This window comes from Elephas maximus, chromosome 3 (assembly GCF_024166365.1).
Source record: "Elephas maximus indicus isolate mEleMax1 chromosome 3, mEleMax1 primary haplotype, whole genome shotgun sequence".
Classification (NCBI taxonomy): Eukaryota; Metazoa; Chordata; class Mammalia; order Proboscidea; family Elephantidae; genus Elephas; species Elephas maximus.
The window spans coordinates 59,293,402-59,308,194 of record NC_064821.1 but is presented as its reverse complement, the minus strand read 5'-3'; the positions used below and the strand labels follow the sequence as shown (position 1 = coordinate 59,308,194).

Below are 14,793 nucleotides of genomic sequence, written 5' to 3'. Positions count from 1 at the left end.
TGTCCTTTACACCCAGAAAGGGCTTATGGACAAAGTTTTTGGAGTGAACTGGCAGGGAACAAGAAGGCATAGCTCATGGACAAAATTTTTGGGGTGAACTGGCAGGGAACCAGAAGGCATAGCTGATCCCCAAATCCTTATCTCAAACTCTGTTTCTTTTAAGTGACTGGAGAATGAGCTATTTCTCTATCTAATGCCTGGCTCGTGAGGAAGGAGATGGGACCGACAAGTACTAGTTGAGCAGGTGCATTGTTCTGCTCACCAACACACAGCACCGAAAAGTGCCAGCACACAGTACATTCTCAATGAAAGTGTGTTGATTGAATGGATGAAGGCATGCATTAATTTAATCTGTGTAAACCAACAGCCTAATAAGGTAGATGCTATTATCCCTGTTTTACAAATGAGGAAACTGAGGCTCAGGGAAGTGAAGTATCATGATGACAGTAAAAACCATGATAACAATAAAAAACCAGCCAGTTGCTGTCGAGTCAGTTCCAACTCATGGCAACTCCATGTGTGTCAGAGTAGAACTGTGCTCCATGGGGTTTTCAATGGCCGAGTTTTCCGAATTAGATCACCAGGCCTTTCTTCCAAGGCACCACTGGGTAGACTCGAACCTTCAACCTTCTGTTAGCAGCTGAGTCCATTAACTGTTTCATCACACGTGGTTCCATAATAACAATAGCCACCATTTTATTGAACACTTGCAATGTGACAACCATTATGCTAAATACTTTGCAGATACTCTCTTAACTGATCCCCACAGCCCCTCAGGAGGTAGGTACTCTTATCCCTTTACATCTGTAATATAGGGACAATAATAACACTGCTTCTCAATGGTGTCACTAGGGTTGTGTTACCCAGTGCAGCAACTCATGGTATCACCTCCTGCCATCCCAGACCCTACAGAATACTTAATAATGTTTTTTGTACTAATGTTACTTGTAAATTGTAATTCTCCTATATCACTGGATATAATGGCAGTTGTAGTGACCTAAATAACTAGCAAAATTAAAATTACACTTTTAGAGTGGGAAACTGATTTGCTCTGTAAACTTTCACCTAATGCACGATAAATTAATAAAATAAAATAAAAATTACACCTTTAAATTACAATATCATATGCATAGCCTACACATATTTAGATTCACATAGTTTCACGTGGTTAAAGAGAAAATTCGGTAAGAAAACAATAGAATTTGAAGTAAAAATGTTTAAGAACTACATCAAAATTATGTTCATTTTAACGTTAAACTTTACCGTTACATGAGAGACATTAATAGATTAGGTTTGCATAATCAATAACGGCCCAAACAGTGTAGGAGTTGTAGACAAATACATACAGAAATACATTCGTAAATGAAATCATACTGTAAAAATAAGCAGGCTCAAATACACACGCATTTCAGCACTTAGTGAACATCTTGACTCAGTCAGACCTTCCCTTTCCTGGCCTTCAGAGCTGCAGACTTGTGAGTGACTTCATCAAAATCCGTGCCTTTTGTCAACTCACTTTTTAATGTGTCACTATTTCTTGAAACCATAATTCAAACTTAAATCCTGGAAATTTCATTAATGTCAGATATATGTTTATACTGTTTTTAAAGAAAATTAAAAAGACTGAAATTTTTTTAAAAATTAATTTCGGATTTAAGTTATATTTCTAAACAAGTATCAGGAAACATAGCATTTCCCCCACTTCATGTTTTAAACTGTCAGTTTCTCTGGGTAGTTATCAAAGAGTTATATAATCAATAATTGTTATACATGTAAGTTGCTTATCAATTTTAATCATAGAGTAATATGTGATAAATATAGTTGTAAACTGCTTAAACGTAATATTTCTTGACTATACAAATACTAACAACAAAATTGTTTTGTAAAATCTTTCTACATTGAAATGCAACATTATTAATTACAATGTTATTGGTAGCTGAGCGGAAGCCTTTTCTGATTTTTCTCCTTTTAATTACTTCTTCATTCTCAAAAAAGTTATTGATATAGGCTTACAAGTAATAATAAGCACAATATTGTAGCTAAAACACCAGAAAATTTGGCAAAATTAGCGACTATAAAACCAACAGCCGCAAGAAAAACCACACCTCGTGCTCCTAGCGCCTGCAATGAGACCACGTGATTCAAAGCATCACTATGATTGGTTAATAGTGACAGCTCTGATGGGAGCGCTTTAGAAGGTTCTAAAAGTAAATTAGCATAGAGTTTTAGCTTTGTAGGTATATTGATACAGGTAAGCTGGGCTTATGAAAAATGTTTTTGTTGTTATAATTAACTACAGGGATATTTTTACAAGAAATAATACATATCTGCTGAAATACTGCACAAAAACTTTATATTCAGTCATTTCAGTGTCGCCCCCTCTGACAGTGTCACCTGGTGCAGTCCACACCCCTTAGTGACTCTATTGCTGCTTCTTAGGATACGATTAACTGTGTTAAATGCCAAACACAGTGGCTGGCATATAGGAAGCCCTCGATACATATTAACTATTCTTCTTTTATTACCCTTATTTGCTATCATTGTACATTGAGTCGTTGTCCAAACTCCAACGTCAGTTCAGAGTCCGTGCTAGTAATGAACTCAGTGCTCCTGCCCTCACCCCCTCGTCTTATTCCCTGTGGCTTCAAAGTGGCTGAGGGCTGAATCGCCGACAGGAGAACAGGGCTTAGTGGTACCTCTGAGCCCTCACACAGCAGCCATCTCAGGATCCACCTGACCCCAATCCATTCTCAATTCTTTCCTGTTGCTAAATTTTATAGCTTTTAAGTTTCAAGTCTGAATGATTCTAGACATTGCTCCCAGGCCAAGGTCACCAATGCAGACATTTCTCTAACCCATCTTCAAAATGATTATTCTGAAGGAAATTGGTTTCCACATGTCAGAGAGGGAGGTGGGACGGGGCGGGGGAGGAAGGGAGGGAGGCTAGGCGGGAGGCAGTGGAGTCTGAGACTCTATTTTGTGCTTGTTCTGGGTCCATCTGTTTAAAGATATTTTTTGTGCTTCTTTTGCTGTTGTTACTGTTTTGTTGTCTTTTCATTATTCAAATTGCAATCGTGTTAGGATGGATCTGTCGGGTAAGTAGCACTTCCCATGCATTGGGATTCCCCAGCTGGGTTTCAGAATGTCATCCATTTTTCTAAAACCATCCACAGGCCCAGAGTGACTTGGGTGCCTTGCTCTGCATGACAGCGCACCCAGCATTGACCCTAGTTTGGGGGTTGGTGAGGCTGGGAGGTCTCAAGGGATTCCAGGCACATCTAGCCCTAAAGACCAACCTCTTCTCCCCCAGAATGGCCGAGGCATCCTGGAAGAAGAAAGAAAACCGGAGGAAATGGAAGCGGTATCTCCTGATAGGCCTGGCGACTGTCGGAGGCGGGACGGTGATTGGTGAGGCCGGCTTAAGATGGTTGCGCATAGACCAGGGTGGTACAGAGTGAGAGGTGACACCAAGCTTGAGCGAGAATGCAGTGTGCAGGGGATCAGCTGGGAGGTGACCCCAAGATGGAAGTGGAAGGACCTCAAAGGTGCCCACACCAGATAGGCATCCAGTCCATCTTTGGCAACTGTCAGTGATCCGGGAGCTCCCGGTTTTGCAGCCATTCCTGACTGGTTGGTGTGTCTTCTCCTGTTTCCCCTTAAGTCCAGTTTGCCCTCCAGCTCAGATTCCGGCACTAGACTCCTCAGTGCCCCAGTCCTGCTTTCTTATTGTCTCCAGCTCACTTAGCCTTGTTTGTGGCTTAAAACAACACAAATGTATTACCCTACAGTTCTGGAGGTCCAAAGTCCAAAATGTGTCTTCAGTGGGCCTGTGTTCTTTCTGGAGACTCTAGGGGAGAATCGGTTGCCTTCTCCAGCTTCTAGAGGCTGCCTGCATTCCTTGGCTCATGGCCCTATCTTTAGGGAACCATTGTTCTGCCTACCACAGTTTTCCTTATCTAGAAAATGGGCATAATGTTGTGAGGATGCAGTAATATGACGTATATTAGTAAATGCCTGGCACGTAGTGGAGTTCCTGGGTGGCGCAAATGGCTAATGTGCTCAGCTGCTAACGGAAAGGTTGGAGGTTTGAATCCACCCCAGGGTACCTCAGAAAAAGACCTGGCGATCTACTTCCAAAAAAACAGCCATTGAAAACCCTATGGAGCACAGTTATACTCTGTCACACATGGGGCCACCATGAGTCAGAACTGACTCAACAGCAGCTGCGAGCTGTGCGGTCAGTAATAAGTATGTTCACTAGTGTTGCTAGAAGCTTCCATGGACTGCAGTAGGCAGCTGATGGGGAAAGAACCCAACAGGCGGCGTCCTCATTCTCACCTTCACCCACCGTGGCTGCTTTCCTTGCAGGTGTGACCGGGGGTCTAGCTGCCCCTCTTGTTGCTGCAGGAGCCGCGGCAATCATTGGCAGTGCCGGGGCAGCAGCTCTGGGCTCAGTGGCCGGCATAGCTGTCATGACCTCACTGTTCGGTGCAGCTGGTGCCGGCCTGACAGGTAAGGCTCCAGAGCAGTGGTGCAGTTGTAAGGTATTTTCAACGAGGGTGATGCAGCCCCTAAAGGACACCTCATATTCTCCTCGGTAGGGGCTCCTTGGGAAGTGTGAAGGAGGCAGGGCGTGGCTTGGCTTATTCTGGGCCCCAGCCATGCTAGAAATTGCAGCAGGCATCACAGAGAACTGGGCCAGTAGCTTGGCACGGTCAGGGTTAGGGCTGAGTTTGAGAAACTAGCCTCTCTCCCTGCACCTTGTGTAAACTTCCTGAGAAAGGATTTGATTGGACCTGCTTGCCACCATCCAGCAAGGGGCTTTCCTATTGGACAGTCCCAGGCGGCGCTGTTTGGGCTTCCTCCTATTTAGAGGGTATATAGCTATCCTTCCTTTACCAGCATCACCTGGGGGAGCTCTTCCAAACCATGGATGTTAACACACACACACACATACATAGATTCCCATTCAACTCCTCAAGTAGGGTATCACTCCCCCGCATTGAGAGCCTTGGTTAGTTTCATCCACTTTTACTGAGTGGAGGTGTCATACCCCCAAAGTGTGTGAGAAGGACAAAAGGTACAGAACTAACTTAGTCAGGACAGAGTAGTGGTTTAGAGCCTGGGCTGTGAGTTCAAACCCCAGCTTGCAATTCAGGGGCTGCCCAGCTTTGAGCAGTCTCTTACTCTCATCTATAATTGGCGACAATAACGACATCTGCCTCAAGAACGAAATGCATTTGTCCAGGACAGGACACATAGCCAGTGCTCACCAAGTGGGCCATTCTGGCTACTGTTCCCCAGGGCCGCCAGTCACCTCCATTTTTGTTCTGTCTGGGTCTTCAGGATACAAGATGAAGAAGCGTGTTGGGGCCATTGAAGAGTTCACGTTCCTGCCTCTGACGGAAGGCAGGCAGCTGCACATCACCATCGTCATCACAGGGTGGCTTGCCTCTGGAAGATACCGTGAGAACCAGAGAGCAGGAGGCGGAGAAGGATGGGAAGGGGGTGGGCTTCGACTAAGCTGGGCCTGCTGCTGAGTTCCAGACCCTGGGCTAGGCTCTTGGTTGGGTATGTCTCTAGGGGGGTCAGTATTAGAAGGACCATTTTACAGGGAGAAAACTTGAGGCTCAGAGAGGTAAGGTGACTTCACCCCCGACCCATCCATCCATGTATTCTTCCATCTATCCACGCACCCACCCACCCATCCTTCCATCCATTCAGCAATACTGGAGTGTACTGTATTTACCACATGCCAGATGCTGAGCCAGGCCCTAGGGATTAGAACAACACAGGTGTGACCTCTGCTCCCTTGGAACGTATGGTCCAAGGCAGAAGAAAGATGGTTGAGCAAGAAATTACAAGGAAGCTTTATGAACGGAAGGAGCTCTGGTGTCGCAGTAGTTAAGCACTCAGCTGCTAACCAAAAGGTCAGTGATTTTAACTCACCAGCCACTCCGGAGAAAGATGTGGCAGTCTGCTTTCATAAAGACTACAGCCTTGGAAACCCTATAGGGCAGTTCTCTTCTGTCCTGTAGGGTCCTATGAATAGGAATCAACTCGATGGCAATGGGATTTTGGGTTTTTATGGATGGTACGATAGGTACAGGGTATTTCTGGGTAATGAGGAAAAGCTTTCTGGAGGAAGTAATATTTAACCTGAGGAACAGATGGTAGTTAGCCAGGTAAAGAAGGAGCAAGTAATGTACACCAAGCAAAGGAGCGGCATGTCCAAAGGCCCAGTGGTATGAGAGAACCAAAAGGAGTACCCAGTGGCTAGAGCAGGGAGGCAGAAGACAGAAGAGTGGGCAGGGGCCAGATCACACAGGAGTGTTTGAGCTGTGATGAGGGGTTTGAGTTTATCTTAAGCACAAGTGGAAGACAGTGAAAGACTTAAAGCACAGAGGTGAGAGATCAGTACATCTTGGCTATGTGACCTCAAGCAAGTTATTTAACCTCTCTATCTCAGCTGCTTCATTTGTAAAGTGGAACAAACTTTTCCTGCCTTTCAGGGTTGCTGAAAGGATTAAATTAAATGAAATAACATGCAGAAGGCATCCAGCACAGCTCCTGGTTCTAGTTGGCATTTCATAAATGTTTGTTCCCTTTGCTGCTCTAACTTGAACTTGTGTTGAATATTGATTCAAGGTCGGAGGTTGCCAAGAAAGACATGACTCACACACAGGCACTGGTTGGAACAACACTTTACTCACATAGAAAGAGACAGAGCAAGCTCAGCTTCCGTAGTGGATGTTGGTCCCCCATGGCCAGTGGGTTATTCCCTGCAGCCTCCACAGGGCTGGTGTTCTATACACACCCCTCTCATGTTACTGTTGAGAGACCTCATCCCCTCCCTGCTGGGAACAGGAATAGTAGTGGCTTGGTCAGGTGCCATATGATAAAAAAAAATACTCATGAATAAATAGATCAAAGATGTTCTTATTAGGCCCATAACAAAGAAAGAGTTTCCCTGATAAGGAAGAAGTAGGCTCAGTTCCCAGCCTCCATTATCAGGGAATGTTCTGAGCCTAAGACTCTTGATTAGGCAGTCAAATGAGCAGGGGCTGCAGCAGTCTGTCTTCCCAACAGGAGCTTCAAACTAGGGCATCACTGAGGATAAACACTGTGATCCACTGCCTGGCTCAACTTTGGCAGTGCCCTGTGTGAGGCTTAGCAAACGGTTCATCACAGAGCAGGGTGGACCAGGAAATCCTGAACACCCCAACCTGACCACGAGGGGCACATGCTGATAGCCTCCTGGGGTCCCCAGTCTCTGAGACCAGAGGTGAAAGCCACAGATCTTGTAAGGAAGAAAGCAAGTGAGAAAACGTCTAGGCTCTGTTCAGAAACATTTCCAGGCACCAGAATCAGGCCCCTCCCCACACAGTAGGTCTCTAAACTTTAACTGAGCCCCTAGTATATTCCTACCCCATGCCTGGCATTTTACCTACATAATGGAAACCTGACATGGGTTACCGCCTGTAATCCTCACATCCACCTTCTGGTGGGTGCTGTTCTTATCCTGATCAGTGGGAAGAGGAAACCCAGAGGGCTTACGTCACAGGTGAGTGGCAGATGGAAAATTCAAACCCAAAATCCCTGTTTCTTTTTGTTTGTTTTCACTGCACCTTGTATCTTAGTTGGAAACCCTGGTGGCATAATGGCTAAGTGCTATGGCTGCAAACCAAGAGGTTGGCAGTTCAAATCCCCCAGGCGCTCCTTGGAAACTCTATGGGGCAGTTCTACTCTCTCCTACAGGGTCACTATGAGTCGGAATCGACTCAACGACAGTGGGTTTGGTTTTATGTGTCTTAGTTACCTAGTGCTACTTTAACCGAAATACCACAAGTGGATGGCTTTAACAAAGAGAAGTTTATTTCCTCACAGTAAAATAGGTTAAAAGTCTAAATTCAGGGCATCAGCTCCAGGGGAAGGCTCTTTCTCTGTAGGCCAGACTAGGAGCTTCTTCACGCAGGGACTCTGAGTACAGAGGACGCACTCAGCTCTGGGCACTGCTTTCTTCCAGGTATGAGGTCCTCCTGTCTCTCTGCTCACTTGCCTCTCTTTTGTCTTAAAAGAGATTGCCTCAAGACACAATTCACAATTCAATCTTGTAGATTGAGTCTTGCCTCACTAACACAACTGCTGCCCATCCCTCTTCATTAACATCATAGAGGCAGGCTTTTCAGCTTATAGGAAAATCACACAAGACCAGGAATCATGGCCCAGCCAAATTGATACACATATTTTTGGGGGGACATAATTCAATCTATGACGCCATGCTACAGGAAGAAGAGGAACGGGAAGGGAGGAACAAGAGCAAGAGTCTAAATAAAGGAATCTGTGGCTCTGACCAGTATGGGAAGCAAATCCCTTATGTTCATTTTACCCCCAGTGGCTCCTCGCTTTGCCTCGGATCAAAGGTCAAGTTCCTTTTAGGGGAAGGAAATCATCTTTAGTGTTCTTTTCCAAAAGTCTAGTGCAGTGGCTACCCAGGTAGAAGGAGTGGCTTGGGTTTTTTTATTAGTATAAGTAATAAAACCAAGGTAGAGAAAGTTCAGAAAGGTAGACATCACCTATCCCTGCCTCTCCAGCAGCCAGGGAAGCCAGATTTTCATTGCAGTCTTGCTGCACCCGTTTCCTATGGCTGCCGTAATGAATTACCACAAACCCGGTATTTTAAAACAACTGAAATTTGTTCTCTTGCAGTTCAGAAGGGTAGTAGTCCTGAATCAGGGTGTCAGAAGGACCATGCTCCTTCTGAAGTCTCTAGAGAAGAATTTTTCCTTGCTTTTTTTTTTCTAGTGGTTGCAGGCAACCCTTGGCATTCCTTCACTTGTAGCTGCATTACTCAAGCCTCTGCCTCTGTTTTCACATCCCCTCTTCCCTGTGCCTCTTGTCTCTCCTCTTCTTACAAAGAAACCAGTCACTGGATTTAAGCCCCCCCTCAACCCAATACGGTCTCACCTTGATCCTTAACAATTACATCAGCAATGACTCTATTTCCAAAAAGGTCAGATTCTGAGTTTCCAGGTGAACGTGAATTTGGGGGGGCACTATCCAACTCGCTACACTTGCTTTTATGTATTTTTAGACTGACTGGATTTTCTTTGGCCCACCCCTTTATTAAACATGATTGTGTATAATAACGATAATAGCTTTATAGCGAACCATTTGCCAGGAACCAGGCATCAACCCGAGCATTTTGCCTGCATCAGTTCATCACTTGGTTCCTCGCATCAACCCAAGAAGGTGGGCGTTATTATCCCCCCCATTTTACAGATGAGGAAACTGAGGCTCGTAGGGCTGCTCAGGACTACTCAGCTTGTCTAGGCACAGGAGCAGGGCTCGACCCATTTTTTGTTTTTTGGACTTGTCCCCATTTTGTGTGGCTCCATAACCTATATTCTTGGCCATGGAACAATGCAATGCAGTACAGGACTTTACAGTTTATATAATGCTTTTCATACAGCATCTGCTGTGACCCCCACCATATCCGGAGTCAGATATTATTATTCTGTTCTCACAGATGTCGAAACTGAGACTCAGGGCATGGTGCCTTGCAGTGAGTCACACACCCAGGAAGCTGCCGAGCTTCCTAGCCCAGTGTCATGGCAAACCTGTGCCATTCTGTACCCCTGCTTCTCTCAGGCCTGGCTGTCAGCTTCTACAGACTGTGTGTGTGTGTGTGTGTGTGTGTGTGTATGTGTGTGTGTGGTAAAATATATATATATAACATAAAATTTGCTGTTTTAACCAGTTTAAGTGTACGATTCAGTGGTATTAATTACATTCACAATGTTGTGCAACCATCATCACCATCTGCTTCCAACACATTTTCATCACCCCAGACAGACACCGAACACCCCTTAAGCAATAACTCCTCATTTCCTTTTTTCCTCAGCCCCTGGTAACCTCTAATCTACTTTCTGGCTCTGTGTATTTGCCTAGTCGAGCTACAGGCAGTCCCCAGGGCACGAATGAGATCTGTTCCTAAGTCTGTCTTTAAGTTGAATTGGTAGGTAAGTTGGAACAGGTACATACAGCTCTTATTTAGCATCGGTTAATCAAATGTTTGTCTCAATATACAGTATATTTTTCACCTTTCTATGCATATAAAACACTTAAGAAACACTTCCAAACTGCACAGTGTTTTCATGAGCATCACAAAGTAGTGCATGCATTCATTATTACAAACCATTGTATTTAACTCAAATTTTTAATATAATAGGCTTTTTGGCAGTCCCTTTCTTAAGTATGAGTTGTCCATAAGTTGGCCATTCATAACCCAGGGGCTGCCTGTATTTCATATAAGTGGAATCATACGATATTTGTCCTTTTGTATCTGGCATCTTTCACTCAGTGCAGTGTTTTCAAAGTTCATCCATGTCACAGAATTTCAAATTCTCAGGGAATCTAGACTTCCTGGAGCCATTGAGGCTGGATGAACCCCCAAAATTATTGCCCTGAGATAATCTTTAAACCTTCAACCAAAAATATCCCCTGAAGTATTCTTTAAACTAAACAATAGTTAATAAAGAATGTCTGCCTTGAGCATTGTGCTCTTTTAAAGCTGTATCTTGTTGCTTTGTGCCGAGTCGATTCCAACTAATAGTAAGCCTATATGACAGAGCAGAACTGCTCCATAGGGTTTCCTAGGCTGTAATCTTTACAGAAGCAGGTCGCCAGGTCTTTTCCCCCACAGAGACTCTGGTGGGTTCAAACTGCCAATCTTTCAGTTAGCAGCCAAGCACTTAACCATTACGCCACCAGGGCTCTTTAAAGAACTAACTATATGGGATCAAACTGACGATAGCAACTGGAAAGGTTAGATAGGAAGCTTAAGGGGCAGTGAGTTTGTGTTAATGGGGGAGGAACAGTTTGGAAAAGGAGGGTGAGAATTGCTGCACAACTTGAAGAATATAACCAGTGTCACTGAATTGCATATTAGAGATTGTATGTTCTGCTGTGTATATTTTCAACGACAACAAAAAATTTTAAAAAGGAAGAAAACTAAGTCCATCTATGTCATGTTGTTAGGTGCCATCGAGCTGGTTGCGACTCATAGCAACACCTATGTACAATGGAACAAAACACTCTCCAGTCCTGCACCATCCTCATAACCATAGTTATGCTTAACCCCATTGTTGCAGCCACTGTGTCAATCCATCTCATTGAGGGTGTTCCTCTTTTTCACTGACCCTCAGCTTTACTAGACATGATGTCCCCCTCCAGGGATTGATCCCTCCTGACAGCATGTCCAAAGTATGTGAGACGTAGTCTCGCCATCCTTGCTTCTAGGGAGCATTGTGGTTGTAATTCTTCTAAGACAGATTTGTTCATTCTTTTGGCAGTCCATGGTATATTCAGTATTTTTCTCCAACACCACAATTCAAAGGCATCAATGTCATAGCATGTATAATTCCTTATTCCTTTTTATGGCTGAGTTGTTGACAATCCCTGAGTTATTGCGTACCTGTGACAGGGTCCCACAGAGGGAAAGGAGCAACCAGAGTTGTCATTGGGCAAACATACCACCCTGGGCGGGGTGGGGAGAGATGGGGAGAGGCCTTTGGCTCCAGCAGGTGGATTGGCATAGAGCTGACTCCCAGAACCTGAAGCTCTAGGACATTGACTCCATCCATTCATTCATCATGTGTTTATGAGTGCCTGCCATGTGCCACATCACAGGCTTTGGGAACATAGGCTGTGGGACAGACATACAGTAAACAGGGACACAAACGTAATTGTGATTATAGCCTGTGATGAGAGCTTATGATAAAAAAAGCAGAAAGTGTGTGTGATCTAGTCAAAGGGGCCAGGAAGGCTTTCCGTGGAGGAAGTAATTGAACTGGAATCTCACGGACAAGTAAAAGTGAGCTAGGAGAACCTAGAGAAGATCCAGAAGCTATTGAAGGTGGGAGGAGATTTGTGTTTTGAAATGGTCATTTGGGCCACAGGCAGAAATGGTTGGGGGCCAGGTTAGGGGCCCCTCCTCTGTACTTCCATAGCCCCCTGTCCCTTCTCCTAGGATAGCTAGTAACCAGTTGCCATCAAGTGAACCCTGACTCATAGCAACCCCACGTGTGTCAGAGTGTAACTGCACTCCACAGGGTTTTCAGTGGTTCATTTGCAGAAGTAGATCACCAGGCCTTTCTTCCGAGGTGCCTTTGGGGGACTTGAACCACCAGCCTTCCACTTAGCAGCGAGCATGTTAACCGTTTGTACCACCCAAGGACTCCTCTCCCACAATAGCGTCACTGTATGATGTTTACAGGCTCACTCCCTCCCAGGACTGAGAGCTCTTTTCTCTAGACAGCTTAGTTTCCTCAGCTGTAAAATGAGGCTCATTGTAGTACCTATTTCAGAGGCTACGGAAAGGATTAAATGAAAGAGTCCCTGTACAGTCCTCAGCACAGATTTGCCTGGCACTTAGTATGTGAGTACATGCTTAGTAAACATTACCTCCAATAATAATTTTCTGTATCCTCAGCGTCTGGCATAGTCTAGGCACCTGGTTAATGTGTTTAGAATGAATGAATGAAGTGACCTCTGAATCCCTATGATGCCAGAATTACTGCAGGGCGAGAGAAAATAATATTTTTATATTGTAGTAGTTCAAGCACTAATTTCTTATAACTACCTACTGAAGAGAGATACATATTTATCTCTCCACTTCACAGATAAGCAAAGTGAGGCTCAAGGTGAGCTAGTGATGTGTCCAAGGTCACCAGCTATAATGAATGCAGGAGTTGGGGTTTGTACAACAGTCTGCTGACTCCCAAGGCAGTACTGTGCTCCATAGGCTCTGCGAATAGCTGCCACTCGTTGGCACGTGATGGGCCTCTTGTCTTCCCTGCAAGAGTGAGTGTTCCCCTGTTGCTGCCTGCCCAGAAAGGTGAGTTGGAGCATCTTCTGATGCAGACAGGAGAGATCCCATCTCCCTGTGTTCTCCGCAGGCACCTTCAGCGCCCCATGGGCTGCCCTGGCCCGCAGCCGTGAGCAGTACTGCCTGGTCTGGGAGGCCAAATACCTGATGGAGCTTGGCAATGCCCTGGAGACCATCCTCAGTGGTCTGGCCAACAAGGTGGCCCAAGAGGCCCTGAAATACACAGTGTTTTCTGGTAAGTCTTCCCCTGTTTCCCACAAGAGCTCTCCTCCTACCTGGTTCCATTCCTTTGCATGCCTGAGGCCCCAGTAAACCAGGCACTGGGATGGGCCCTAGGGACACAAAGAGGTTCAGACTGCATTCCTATATCGTGAAAAGTTCATGGTTTTTGCAGGCAGAAGACATGTAAACAGCCAACCACATAATCACATAATGTATCGGTTAGCTATGACTGCATAACAAAACCAAAAAACCAAACCTGTTGCCATCAACTCAACGCACTGCATAACAAGCCACCCCAAACCTCAGTGGTTTAAGATAATAAGCATTTATTATTATAGCGCACAAGTCATGAGACTGAGGTTGGCTGATCTTAGCTGGGCCTGGTCGTGTCTTTGGGCCAGCTGTGTCCACTGATCTAGACTAACCTTGTCTGGGACAACTAAGGAACTCAGCTCTGCTTTCATCCACTCTGGGTCAACAGGCTAGCACATACCAATAGAAGAAGTATAAGAAAGGAAAGCCCCGATGCACAGTCCATTTCAAGCCTCACATTTACCAACATCTCATAGGCCAAAGCAAGTCACATGGCTGAGCCCAGAGTGGGTGGACAGACAGGTCCGTCCATTATGGCGGGGGGGCACTGCAGAGTTATGAGGCAAATTGGGAGGATATGGGGTGGGGTGATACATTGGAGCCATCTTTGGAGTCTCCCACATGACAAGTGCTTTAGCAGAAGTCTAGTCCATGCATCAGAAATGCAGAAGCTTCAAATCTCTCCTTTTTAGCAACTGGACAATCCTTGGAAAACCTGCAAGTTCCAGGTTAGGCACTCTGCATACACTCACTCTAAAGGCATCCCTTAGCCAGTTATTTCCCTAGAAGGACCTCCCACCCACTTCATCACTGGTTTCCCACCTCCCCAGGCATTGTGGCTGCCCTGACCTGGCCAGCATCACTCCTCGCTGTCGCCAATGTCATCGACAACCCCTGGGGTGTGTGCCTCCACCGATCAGCAGAGGTTGGCAAGCACCTGGCCCACATCCTGCTCTCCCGGCAGCAGGTACCTGGGAATGGCAGTGGGCAAGGGGCAAGAGGGAAAGTTAGGGGAGCGGGGATTGACTTGCACACAGACGTCAACCTTAGAGACAAGTCCATGTGGAAATAATCCAGTGGCTTTGGGGGGGTGGTCTTCACTGTCCCTCCAGTTCAAGCCTTGGAAGTGTCTGTCCTAGGATGGACCAGGAAGAATCTTAGGCTGTGCATCTACAGCATTTTAGGTGAGGACTAGGTAACAGAGTCATCTGCAGGTACGGGCAAGGTGGGAGGACTACAGCAGAAGACAAAGTGGCTACTATGTATTGACTTTTAACTGCAAAGTTTAGCAATAATGGCTGGGCTCCAAAAAAACAAAACAAAACCCATTACCATCAAGTCAATTCTGACTCATAGCGACCCTACAGGACACAGAAGAACTGCCCCTAGGGTTTCCAAGGCTATAATCTTTATGAAAGCAGACTGCCATATCTTTTTCCTGCAGAGTGGCTGGTAGGTTCGAACTGCCGACCTTTTGGTTAGCAGCTGAGTGTGTAACCACCGCATCATCAGGGCTCCTTTGGCTGGACTTATTAGGGTGAGATTTCAATGGAAACTTCTGACTGGGTTTGCAGTGAAGCCAGTAGAGT

The 14,793-nt window shown here is 45.5% G+C and overlaps 1 protein-coding gene across 6 annotated transcripts in view; it reads left to right on the top strand.

The window, feature by feature from the left end:
• Nucleotides 1–14,793, top strand: part of TMCO4 (transmembrane and coiled-coil domains 4) — a 130,775-nt gene that overhangs the window by 53,588 nt on the left and 62,394 nt on the right. For all 6 annotated transcript variants that reach the window (XM_049878122.1, XM_049878123.1, XM_049878120.1 and 3 more), the window contains 5 exons: nt 3,311–3,408; nt 4,369–4,512; nt 5,347–5,466; nt 12,960–13,124; nt 14,035–14,171. In XM_049878122.1, coding sequence (XP_049734079.1) covers nt 3,311–3,408; nt 4,369–4,512; nt 5,347–5,466; nt 12,960–13,124; nt 14,035–14,171 — 664 coding nt within the window. The remainder of the gene's footprint in view (nt 1–3,310; nt 3,409–4,368; nt 4,513–5,346; nt 5,467–12,959; nt 13,125–14,034; nt 14,172–14,793) is intronic.